The sequence below is a fragment of the Protomyctophum parallelum genome, assembly GCF_964188405.1.
Source record: "Protomyctophum parallelum genome assembly, chromosome: 7".
Lineage (NCBI taxonomy): Eukaryota > Metazoa > Chordata > Actinopteri > Myctophiformes > Myctophidae > Protomyctophum > Protomyctophum parallelum.
The window spans coordinates 5,366,424-5,379,012 of record NC_139705.1 but is presented as its reverse complement, the minus strand read 5'-3'; the positions used below and the strand labels follow the sequence as shown (position 1 = coordinate 5,379,012).

The 12,589-nt window shown below is 42.7% G+C and overlaps 1 protein-coding gene across 1 annotated transcript in view; it reads right to left on the bottom strand.

Moving 5' to 3' along the window:
* Positions 1-1,337: 1,337 nt before the first annotated feature.
* Positions 1,338-12,589, bottom strand: part of marchf9 (membrane-associated ring finger (C3HC4) 9) — a gene marked incomplete at both ends in the record, with an annotated part of 12,121 nt that continues 869 nt past the window's right edge. The window contains 3 exons of the mRNA XM_083770078.1: positions 1,338-1,681; positions 2,581-2,773; positions 5,914-6,069. Of these exons, the coding sequence (XP_083626204.1) occupies positions 1,338-1,681; positions 2,581-2,773; positions 5,914-6,069 (693 nt within the window). The remainder of the gene's footprint in view (positions 1,682-2,580; positions 2,774-5,913; positions 6,070-12,589) is intronic.

The window sequence follows — 12,589 nt, the reverse complement described above, 5'->3', positions numbered from 1 at the left end:
CAACTAAGTAACCACTATAAATACTACCTATTCAATTATTAAACTGTATAGGCTACACTAAAACTACGAAAATGCCTGCCATGTAAGAGAAAATAAAAGAATGTTTTTCATGGCATGATAAAGTCTACATATTCATGAATATGGGAACCCATTGGGGGTGAAAAAAAGGAAAAACAGGCACTTCACTCTCTCTCACTCCTACAATGACACTCCTACAATGAGACTTTCCTTATGAATATCCTGCTGGATTAGGTAAACATGTCACCATTGGCTACGAGTTAAACTAGACAGAGTGAGACTGAAGGGATCCTCTCTGATTTCCATCTTTAATCCAGTAGTTTATTGGTTATCACATCTGAATCAAAACACACAGCAGGAACAGTCTGTGTTTCAGCTGAAATAGCTTTAACACACTGTCATTTGTCATGTTGACAAAGAGTTGGTGCAATGAAATCAGATGTTTTCAGAGTGTTTATTTTGGCAAGCACCATTCGAAGTATCATAAATTGTGTTATGTGCTTATGTTATGTGATGGAGGATAAAAATTATATACCCATGCAAAAGTCCCTGTGAAATGTACATACGGCATCTTTATTGCAGAACATTCGGTGTCACTGAAATCATCATTGATTTTCTTTCCTTTTCTTTTTTTAATAACTCGTAATGACTTGCGGTCATGTCTGTGTTTTTATCATGTTTTATGTATGTGTGTCATTTTCAGTTTTCGGTCCATTATCAGCATTATAGCTTTCAGAAATTCTAAGAGAATTATACATACAGTAGCTGACTGGATGCTTGAATGAAGTTACATGATTTCCGCCAGAATCATATATCCGTACAAAATCAAAATGAGTAAAACTAAAAACGAAACCTAAAAAGACAATTAAAACAAACCAAGAATAGTTAAAAAAAAATAAAAAATAAAAACAAATCAAATAAAACAAAATGTCTTTGTGCATCCTGAAATTGAACTGGAACAAACTTCTCGTTAAGTTATAAAGCCCATTACTTTTTTTCCTTTAATAATGTTTCTCACATTTCGTGTTTTTAAAAGTCTTTTACACCATTTTCATCATTATTGTCATCAGTTCTTGTATAGTCACTGAAAAGGAGCATCTGGCTTCCTTTTGTTATACGAAACAAGAGGAGAGAAATCCTCAAGAGTTTTTGCTTGTCTTGTTGTTGATGCTCCGGGGCTTCTCTGGATCGCATCACCACCTCTGAGTCTTCTCATACGTTTTAAAAAGTATGTTAGGTCCCCGAAGTCCCTCAACACATCAAGACACACTGTACTATACAGTGTATGTATGTCACACACAATACCGCAGTCATGAGACTCATACGGTGGTGACCCTCATCACCACCTCTCGGTTGGCCGCGGCGCTGATCCGCGGGTCGTGGGGCCGCAGCTGGCTCAGGATGTGCAAGATGGTGTATCCACAGTGGTGGTTCAGGATAGTCCTTAGCCTCCTGCTCTGTCGCCCGCCGCCGCCGCCGCTGCTTCCCAGGCCGTGGGGGCCGTTGCTGCGGGAGCCGCCGCGGCCCCCGGCCGACTTGCTGGAACTCAGCGGGTCCCCCAGGTCCTTCGACTTCTCATAGTTCAGTACTTTCCACTGCTGATTGACGGCTTGCCACCGCTTGAAGATTCTGTACACCGACGAGCCCTCGTGGATTATGAGACCTTGGAAATGAAAGGGAAAAAAAAGATGAAGATGAACAGATTAATTGATATATACTTGAGCCAAAATCAGATTCACCCATTTAGGCCTGACGTCAGAAAAAGAAATAAAAAAATAAAAAAGTTCGCTCTGAAAGAATATATATTCAAAGATCTGTGCCGCAATTTTCACGATTTTTCAAAAATAGCAGATCTACAAGCTCATAGCGCGCCACCGAGTGGCGCGCTATGAGCTTGTAGATCTGCTATTTTTCAATAGCTAAAGTATTACATAATGCTCAGATAAAACACCTAAAGGGGTTCCCCGCCCCAAAATGGGTTAAGAAATCTGTGAGGGGGGAATGAATTCAAAGCCATCATTTGCATCACGTGTTATACAAAGCGCCTGTGAAGCGAGTACATACTGCCCTGTACATATTGTTGTACAAAGCGACCATGTGAAGCGAGTACATACTGCCCTGTACATATTGTTGTACAAAGCGACCATGTGAAGCGAGTACATACTGCCCTGTACATATTGTTGTACAAAGCGACCATGTGAAGCGAGTACATACTGCCCTGTACATATCGCAACTGATCAGAAGAGACCGTTGGTAATAATCACTGTGCAGAAATCTGATGCCATCTGTTCTCAGTGTTTTCCATCGCAAGCAATTCGTCATTTCAGGAGAACAGTCCTGCAGGTTTCACTGTGGGATCTCTACAGCTGCTTTCAGATAACAGAGAATTTATGAAACATCTTTGAACGTTTGTTTGCAAATATATCTAGTATCTACATAATACATCTACATTTTCTGTACTCTATAGTGCAGGGGTTCTCAACCTTTTGGGCAAAAAGTGTTTTGGCCATGTCTCGCGACTGTTTTGGTATTTAAGGCATGAAGCAGGAAGGTGCCCTTTACCTATGCAGACAATGTCCATGAAGCCGTACATGCCGTAGCAGATCTGGAAGAGCAGGTCTTGGCGCTGCCATTTGGCAGACGGGCTGAGGGAGGACCAGATGAGCCAGGAGATACTGGCAATGAGGAACAGGGAACCCAGAATGATGGCGGCAATCTGTACCTTCTCTATCACCGTCAGGGAGATGGCCTGCCACTGGAGAGGAGGAAGAGACAACAATGTATCAGCAATCACTGCACACTTATCCTGGGCACCATTTCCTTTAGGGTATATGATCCTGTCGGGGGCGACAGGCAGGAACAACAAGACGGCAACTTCCTTTTCCCTCAAACCGATTTCTCTCAATAAAAGCTACAGGCTACGAGAGCTTTTATTGAGATGTTTGAGGGGAAAGGAAGTTGCCGCCGCCTCTTGTTCCTGCCTGTCGACTACAAAACAATACTACAACATGGACTTTTGAAACAGAGACCAGGCTTTCCTCCGAGGTGGTGGAAAGCCTGGTGAGGCCAGGTTACTGCACACTTATAGTCATTATAGTGTACAGAATACCCAAATGGACTTTGGTTCCATGGTTGCAAATTGCTTGAAATTGCATTTCACACAACTCTCAGAGTAACGTTATTGTGCAGTATAAAGTCACACAGAAGATGTTATTGTGTGCAGAGGCAGAAGTGGTGTATTATGTAATGAATTATTATTGAAATATGTTTATTGAGATTTTCAGTATACAAACAAACACAGACAGCTACAAAACAATAGACACCAGTCCAGTATTCAAACATACACAAATAAAATGAAATGTAAAAAACAAACAAAAAAAACTGTAGAATAGATGATACAGATAATCAACTATAACTGGGATAAGAATCTGGGGAAAGAAGAGAGAGAGGGGGGGGGGGCAATGGCTAAGCAGAAAGTACTACCTCAAAGTATTATAGAAACGGTTGCTAAACTTTTAATATATTTCTGGGTGGAGCACATCAAGTTTGAGATGCGTTTGTGAGATGGCGCTGCTGCCTTTTTTTACAACAAAACAATATCAGGCGTCTGGCAAGTAAAGAGGAGAACGCTATCCACACTTTTCCTGGGCTGTGTGTGCTCCACTTCCTGTCGATTTGATCCAAAGAAATCCAATGGAACTGGTCAGATGACCAATGAGAGCACCAAACAACGCCATCATTGGATGTGATGTATATGTACAGTATACGCACGCACGCACGCACGCACGCACGCACGCACGCACGCACGCACATGAGTCATCGGCTGCTTCAGAATAGTAGGGCAGAAGGACAGTGACGCAAAGCGTACAAATGTGCCGGCACAATATGGCAATAAGTACTCACACCTCTGTGACTGCCCAAGATTTGTTCTAGCGACCACAGTGCTAGATCCAATGTCCGAATGCAGAGAGCACAGCAGCACCGGTTCCGTCCTGGAGGCACATCTTTCCGGTGATAAAATGGCCACCAATTGACCAAACGTAATCAAAAAAGTCAACCAAAAGAACAAGATTCCTATACAGGATCTCCTCACTGGTCAACAAAAACACCTTGAAGACCCTAACAGGAGCCCTCGTACAAGGTTTCTTCGACTATGCATGCACCTCCTGGTACCACAGCACCTCAAAGGTAGCCTTGTTAATAAACCAGACTAATATCGCACGGACCGCGGGATATTAGTCTGGGGAGGCTCAGCTTGGATTTCATTTCCAGGGGGGCGGGTTGAAACATTTTCTCTTTGACGCAATTGGTCAGAGCTACTGTCAGTCAAAGGTCTCAAGCATTGAAAGTCACTGTACCAAAGCCCGCCCATATTGCATACCGTGTCCCGATTGGCCGCCCCATTTCTCTGGTGTAGGAAATGGGCGTACAATTGAGCCTCTCCAGACCGTAATCCGCCGGCAGGCAATTTATTTTTGCCAACGGCTGATTCGGTCTGGTTTATTAACCAGGCTACCTCAAAGGCACTTAAAACTAGGCTCCAGACCTCCCAGGCTACTACTTGGCCTCAGTCCCCGAACCCACCTCACCCCTGCCCACTTTGACAGGCTGGAATGGCTTAGGGTTGACGACAGAGTACAGCATCTTGCAATGGGTCTGGTCCACAAGATTCGATACACCACCAAGATACCCATGTACCTGTCTAAATACTTCCTTAATGTCAATGAAGTCCACACCCACAACACCAGAGGGAGTTCAACAAACCATGTGCAACCCAGATTCGGCACAAACAAGGGACTAAATTCATTCCGCTCCTATGCCACCAAAATGTGGAACGCCCTATACCAACAGTCATTAATTAAGACATGCAAATCCCTTGACTCCTTCAAAACCGCCCTTAATTAAAGGGCACCTACGGACGGCTGCAATTCGAAACTGGCCCCCGTAAAATCTGAATCCCCCACCCACCACTTTTTCGTTGTATTGAGTTGTACTTGAAATGTACTGTAATTCTGCAAACTGTTAATAAATCAATCAATCAATCAATCAATCAATCAATCAATCAAAACCGTATATAGCGGTGGGGGTTCTCAAACGTCAGGAACCAGCAAATGGATATTAGCCTGCATGGACACCCATCCGAAAAGATATGCCAGTGACCCCCATAAGAGAAGAGTTTTACAGCCCATGGCAGTGATTCTCAACTGTTTTAATTTCAAGGGTCACTTATTTGATATGAATTACACAGAAATCTCTCTCAAAATCATCAGAGTGTACAATTTGTACAATTTGTATCAGTAGAGACTCTTTTCCCCATAGAGGAGAGGGGGGGGGGGGGTTAAGTGTCTTTCCAACTTTGTCTTTGATTTGTCTCTCAATCAAAGTTGGACTTGTTTTGTCGTAGTGAATGACGTTGAACAGACAATCAAAATGCAGCATGCTGTACTTGGCCTGCTTTGCCATTTCGCTGCGGTTTGACATTTCAACGAGCCATCTCAGAAATGACCTAATCTGGACACATGTATTGTAGCCCCGTGGGCTGCAGTGGTTGATTGGTTCAAATTGAGCAAGACCAGGGAATCGGGGGGAGGGGACGTGAAGTATTGTTGTTAACCTTAAAAGAATAAAACACGATAAGAGATACATTCAGATAGCGAGCCTACATTGTATGATGAGCTATGCAGTGCATATAACCCATTCAGTCGCTCTTAGCTATTGAAAAATAGCAGATCTACAAGCTCATAGCTTGTAGGTCTGCTATTTTTGAGAAATCGAAGAGCGACTGACATTTTTTAGAATCTGATCTCAGGTCAGAATGGGTTCATCAGACCAGTGTGTGTGTGTCCAGTGGAAACCTCGTATGAATCTGATCTCAGGTCAGAATGGGTGTTATACCTGCAGTGGGTTCTTGGTGCTGATAGCCAGGACCTGGTACTTGAAGTAACAGAGCTCGCAGCTCCACGAGCCCCGCTCACTGATCCAGCGGATGAGGCAGGGCTGGTGCGTGCAGCGCACTGAACCGTCACAGCGGCAGGGGCTCAACAATTCTCCCTGCAGGACATAAAGTGAAAGAAAAACATGTTACAGTACATGACATACGATACAATATAGGCTACACATTCCTGGGGAAATAAAATAACCACATACTGTAAACCCTAGCTCTGGTCCATATAGTAGTACGCTATATGGAACAGAGCTACATAATAAACCCTATCCTCTAAGTTGCGTCTGTACTTGGACCACTTTTCTCCACTCTACAGCAAATGTCTTTGTGGGCTTGTAGATCTGCTATCTTTGGCTAATGTTCCCCCCCAGAATATGGAAGCTGGGGTTTCAAGTTAACGTCATTGCCAAGGACAAAAGTCAAGACTGTATCCCATCTATCTATCTATCTATCTATCTATCTATCTATCTATCTATCTATCTATCTATCTATCTATCTATCTATCTATCTATCTATCTATCTATCTATCTATCTATCTATCTATCTATCTATCTATCTATCTATCTATCTATCTATCTATCTATAAATGCACCATGTCTCTTCAAATTCAACACACACACAGTGCCCGGTGCCGAGTCGGTCGGACCCACGGTTGTCCAGAACCGGCACAAAAGGCCTCTGCCCGGGCTCTGCACAGGGCGCCCCTCCTGCCCAGCGTCCATATATGGAGCTGGCCTGTTCTGACACCACAACACTCCATATTTGGGCATGCCTGACACAGAACTCCATATATATAGGAATAAAGGGACACAGAGAGACAGATGCCGAAATCTCCATGTATATGCGCATGAAAGGGGCACAGACAGATGGGGTGGAACGGGTATACTCATGGTGCTCTATACAGCCGGGCACCGGTCTAGTATATTAAAATTTGTCTTAAGGGAGGACCGAGTTGTTTGGATGTGAGGTTGTGAAGTTGTGACCATATAACACCCAGTCCTCCGCAACCTGCACTGCATGGGCTCCCGGGTCAAAGAACAACTAACAAGGCTAATGGACTTTTAATGTCTATGGACTTTTGATGTTTGCTTACAGCCGTAAACGTCATGTGCATGACGTCATGATACATGGTACAAAAAGATAGTTTTTATTTGTTGTTTCCTCTTGCCCCCCCCCCCCCCTCCCATGTAAAGCGTCTTTGAGTATTCAGAAAAGCGCTATATACATTTGCGATATTATTATGGACGGGAACCCCTTTTGGTGTTAGCATTGTGTTATGCTTTAGCTATTGAAAAATAGCGATCTACAAGCTCATAGCGCGCCACCGAGTGGCGCGCTACGAGCTTGTAGGTCTGCTATTTTTGAAAAATCGAAGAACGACTGACATAGAAACACAGCTTCTTCAGAAAACTGTGTCAGGATGTAGAAGACATTTTTAGAATCCGATCTCTGGTCAAAATGGGTTGAAGGGAACATAGGTAAACATATACAGACACAAAAAACACTCAAACACAAAAGGGACACAGACAGACAGACAGACAGGTACAAACGAGTACATACTCTGACAAAGCCCCCTGACATTATGATCAGTTGGATCCGCGTATAGCGTAGGCGTAGAGGGGCCACCGACCTCCAGGTTACTAGAAAATGTACTACAGTATGTGTTGCAAAGATGCGCGGATCATTAAGTAAATCAATGAATGGACACAGCTTGATTCTGAGGTCTGTTGGCAAGAGGGCTTATTAGCGCTCAGCAGCAACAGTGGGGAGTACAGGGAGATTTCAAGGGTAGGCAGGTGAAGGAGAGGTGAGCCCCATGCCGGCTCGGGGTGGAGCTCAATCAATACCACCTGCTGCACCACCCAAAACCGGCGACACCCGTCTGCTCAAAACAGGAGGGCGCGGTGGCTTTTTAATGGTGGTCAAACAAACACATTTAACGCTCTATCAAAGGTAGAGGAGGAGAAAGTCAAACTGTTCAAGGCATATATAGTATAGTATAGTATAGTATGTGACTTTGCCCGTTGTTTACGTAAATCAATAGATATTGTTTTGACCCATAATTTCCCTCTATACCAGCAGTTATCGGCCACCTGGAGTTGTGTGGGGTGTTTACCTATACAGAAACACAGCACTGTTTACTGTTATGTTTTAGTAGACCATAAATGTCTGCCCTGTCTGTCTACCAAAACAAACAGTGAAAACACGCGCGCGCGCGCACACACACACACACACACACACACACACACAAAGCGAGAGGTCAGCACATGTGTTTCTCCAGGTAAACACCACCATGTGAAATCATTTACTGTGTATAATATAATACAAATAGGTAGAGAATCATTATGGCCATATATAAGTAGTGAACCAGCAATCTGCAATGACACCAATTATACATAATGGGCTTTATGTACAGTATAGGCTACGTTTTCTCAATTTGGTACTCTATTTTGCCCCATCTGGCACTGTCCAATAAAAAGTGTCCAACCGAACAGAGATTTCATTTGGCAGATGAGTTAGATGTCAACTTGCCTGCTGACATTATTAACCCATTCTGACCTGAGATCAGATTCTAAAAATGTCTATTACATCCTGACAGTTTCATTATTAACCCATTCTGACCTGAGATCAGATTCTAAAAGTGTCTTTGATTTTTCAAAAATAGCAGACCTACAAGCTCGTAGCGCGCCACTCGGTGGCGCGCTATGAGCTTGTAGATCTGCTATTTTTCAATAGCTAAAGCACGACATGATGCTAACACCAAAATGGGTGCCCGTTCAGAATGGGTTAATCCATTTAGGGCGGGAACCCCTTTGGTGTTCATAGCATCATGTTATACTTCAGCTATTGGAAAATAGCAGATCTACAAGCTCAGCGCGGCAAGGTCTGCTATTTTTGAAAGATCGTGAAAATGTGGTGGAATTAAATCTTTGAATATATATTATTTCAGGTTTTTAGTCTTTCCTTCGGGGGGGGGTTGGAGGCCAAATACATATCATTTTTGGGGTCCTGGACATTGAGCACCGCTGATACAGAAACATAGGTTTTTAGTTTTTCCAGGATTTAGAAGACATTTCTTTAAATTTCGAAGTCAGGCCTAAATGCGTTAAGATACCATAGAGAAGGGCAGAAATATATGAAGATCTAAATAAGAATGAACTGAAAGACAACATTTTGAAAATGTCACGTGTTGTTTGAATGGCCCTCGTGTTCCGAGGCAGCCAGTTGAGTACAAAGGACCACAATGGGGAAAAAGCCCCTTGGGATTTGTATGTACTTTTAGCAAAAACCTTTGACTGTACTTTGACCCGTGCTGTTCATAATCTTGTCAACCCATGCATTTAGACCTTGGCCGCCGACCCCCCCCCCCCCCCCCCCCCCATCTGAAAATATGTCAGAAGCAAAGAATTGAGTTAAAAATCGTTCACTCTGAAAGAATATATTCAAACATTTGGGCCACATTTTGACGTTTTTCAAAAATAGCAGACCTACAAGCTCATGAGCCTCAACGAGGCCTATATGAGCTTGTAGATCTTGCTATTTTTCAACAGCTAAAGCATAACATAATGCTATATAAAACACCAAAAGGGGATCCCGCACAAAAATGGGTTAATGAAGTATTCAATCAATCAAATCAAATCAAATCAAAGATGCTCTTGTGTGCCATTTGGACCTAGAGTTAAAGAAAAGGAATTTCTCTAAAATGGCTGAGATCAGGGTATAGAATGATATTCTGGGGAATGAGAACAAGCTATTATAATGTCAATGAGCAGAAAATTACTACTATGACACATAGACACATGATCATCATGTCTGGACATGAAAGCTCCTACCTATATAGTCAAGGCTTTTGTAAAACTGCTTAGTCAACATTTGTTGATGTTCGTGTACAAATGACCACAAATCAGGGATGTGTCAAGGCAAAGTGAAGGGGGGGCAAATCACAGTTTGAGGAGAGAGGGGAATGATTCAACACCTGAATCCAGTTGCATCGGTCCCGAGTAGTAATAAGCAAAAACAAAACAATAACATTGCCTTAAAAAGTGCCCTATTTAACTACTGTCCCACATCATCCCTTTGCTATACTGTATACATGATATGACAGAGGGGAACGAAAACTGAAGACCTGAAGGAAAGACTGAAACTGAGATTCTACAACTGTAAAAAGGTTTCATAGTGTGTACACTGTATATAATTAGTGAGCCATTCTGAGCATACAGTATAGCAATCTGCAATGACACCAATATATGTATATAGCCCTCTAAGTCTCAGGTTGGTCCAATCTGGAGATGCTTAATTCACACTCCATCATATACGACAATGTCATGTGCTAACAAATAGCAGGTCTACAAGTTCACAAAATAATGTGTTTGTGACATTCACTGTTAATGGGACTTTTGTGTTGGACAGTGTTTCGACAATGATTCTGAATACAGTTTGTTTGCCCTGTGTAGTTTATCCATGTTTACAAGACATACAAGACCTATTTTGACCCTTATTAATTTTTTAATGCCACAGACGAAAAACAGTCCACACTATTTATCCATAATAATGTATAAATGATATAAGGGGTCAGGACAACGAGGCCTTTTCGTGGAGGGCTCAGAATTAAACTTGGACTTCGTCTGTGGTACTCCCGGTGGAGCAATTAAAATGATCATGAATTAAATGAAGTCAAATACTTTTCAATCTGCATCTCACCCTTTGAGATTCTACAGTAACGCAGCAAGGCATACACAGAATGAAGCTTTGAGAATGAACCAATTTTCAGCTATAGGTTCTAGGCAGAAAGTTATCTCAGAAAGTTCTATCCATAATACACAAAATGAGACCCCGTGGAGATACTTTATAGAGTGAATGACGAAATTGGTCCACTGAACAGCAAGATCAGTCACCACCACTCACGGTTCTCTCTCACTCTATGCATTATTCTCAGACAATCCATGTGTTCAAGTCTTTAGTGTAGAAATGGAGCTGTGTAATTCTTTACATTCCCAGAGTAACACTCGGGATCTTTACTGTCAAGGTTCAAGGTTCTTTATTATAAATACTAACGGCACCTTTCGGTTTCAAAGAGACCTGTCCTGTATACATATACTGTAGCCTCCAATCTGAACATTACGTTGCTTTTGCCTCACAATGACTATTTCTATGTTGTGTTATACTTGCGGGAACAAGTATAAAGACACACACACACACACACACACACACACACACACACACACACACACACACACAGTCATGACTGGCACAGCTTGGTGTGGACACTACGACACAACGTTAAGTAGAATCAATGGCACGGCTATTGTACCATGGCCTTATACTGACAGCTTTGACAGGCAGCTAATAAGGATTCATATTCAACTCGGCCCCACGGAGCAAGGTGATCTTATCTCTGGGTATAATTGGCCCACTGACAGCGACATGATTCCGTCCCCTGCTGTGACCCGCTTGAATAATGAAATAACAACGATGGCAAAGAAGTGTGTGTGTGTGTGTGTGTGTGTGTGTTTGCGCCCACCCCATATCCCTGCACATGCCACCCCAAACCCCATCCCCATACTGCCACCCATGAGGGAACGTGGCAGTTTCCCCCCCTTCATATAGACTTAACCCATTCTGACCTGAGGTCAGATTCATACGAAGGTTTCCGCCGGACACACACTGGTCTGATGAACCCATTCTGACCTGAGATCAGACTCTAAAAAATGTCAGTCGTTCTTCGATTTTTCAAAAATAGCAGAACTACAAGCTCGTATCGCGCCACTCGGTGGCGCGATATGAGCTTGTAGATCTGCTATTTTTCAATAGATAAAGCATAACATGATGCCAACACCAAAATGGGTGCCCGTTCAGAATGGGTTAAGGACTGAGACATGCTGTGTAAGGTGGATGAGTTAATATCATGCCTATGTCTGATACACTGATGAGCATGGTCTTTGTGTGTCTCCATGATGCTTTGTTTGTGTGCGTGCTCTCTTTGTCTATATAGCTAAAAGAGGCATCCCAGGCGCCACGTTTGCACGATGAGTCACCTTGTCTGGGAACCGAGAAGCCCATAAACATCAGCCCTTTCTGTGACAAAGCCTCACTCGTGGGTTATTGTGATACGGATATCTAACATGGATATCGTCCACAACAAAGCCACACACACGCATTGATGTATTTATCAACTCTTTCCCCCCATGCCCGAGTCTCCAGTTTTATACTATGCCTTATACACAATATAAACCGAGACAGATGCCATGCATTAGCACACGTGCTGTAAATAACACCACACAGCCCTATCTTGGGGTACAGTGACGAAAGTGGTAATATCCATCTGTTCTCAATCGGGATTTACAGTGTTTCTAATTAGCTCAGACCTCAGGTTTATACCTGCTGGTACGGTACAGGTTTCTGCACATCTGGTGAGACCAATATTTGGCTGCAGACCAAAGAGCTGTATTGTTTTGTTTTGGCTCTGTGTAGGCTACTCTGCGGTGCATAACATTTTGACAAAGTAAATGTAAAAAAAGAAAGATAAATAGATTGATTTATTTGTTGCCATGGTCAATATAAACTTTTTTTTTATATACATAAAATAACATTTGTCAATGATTCTTAATTTAAAATCAATCAATCAAT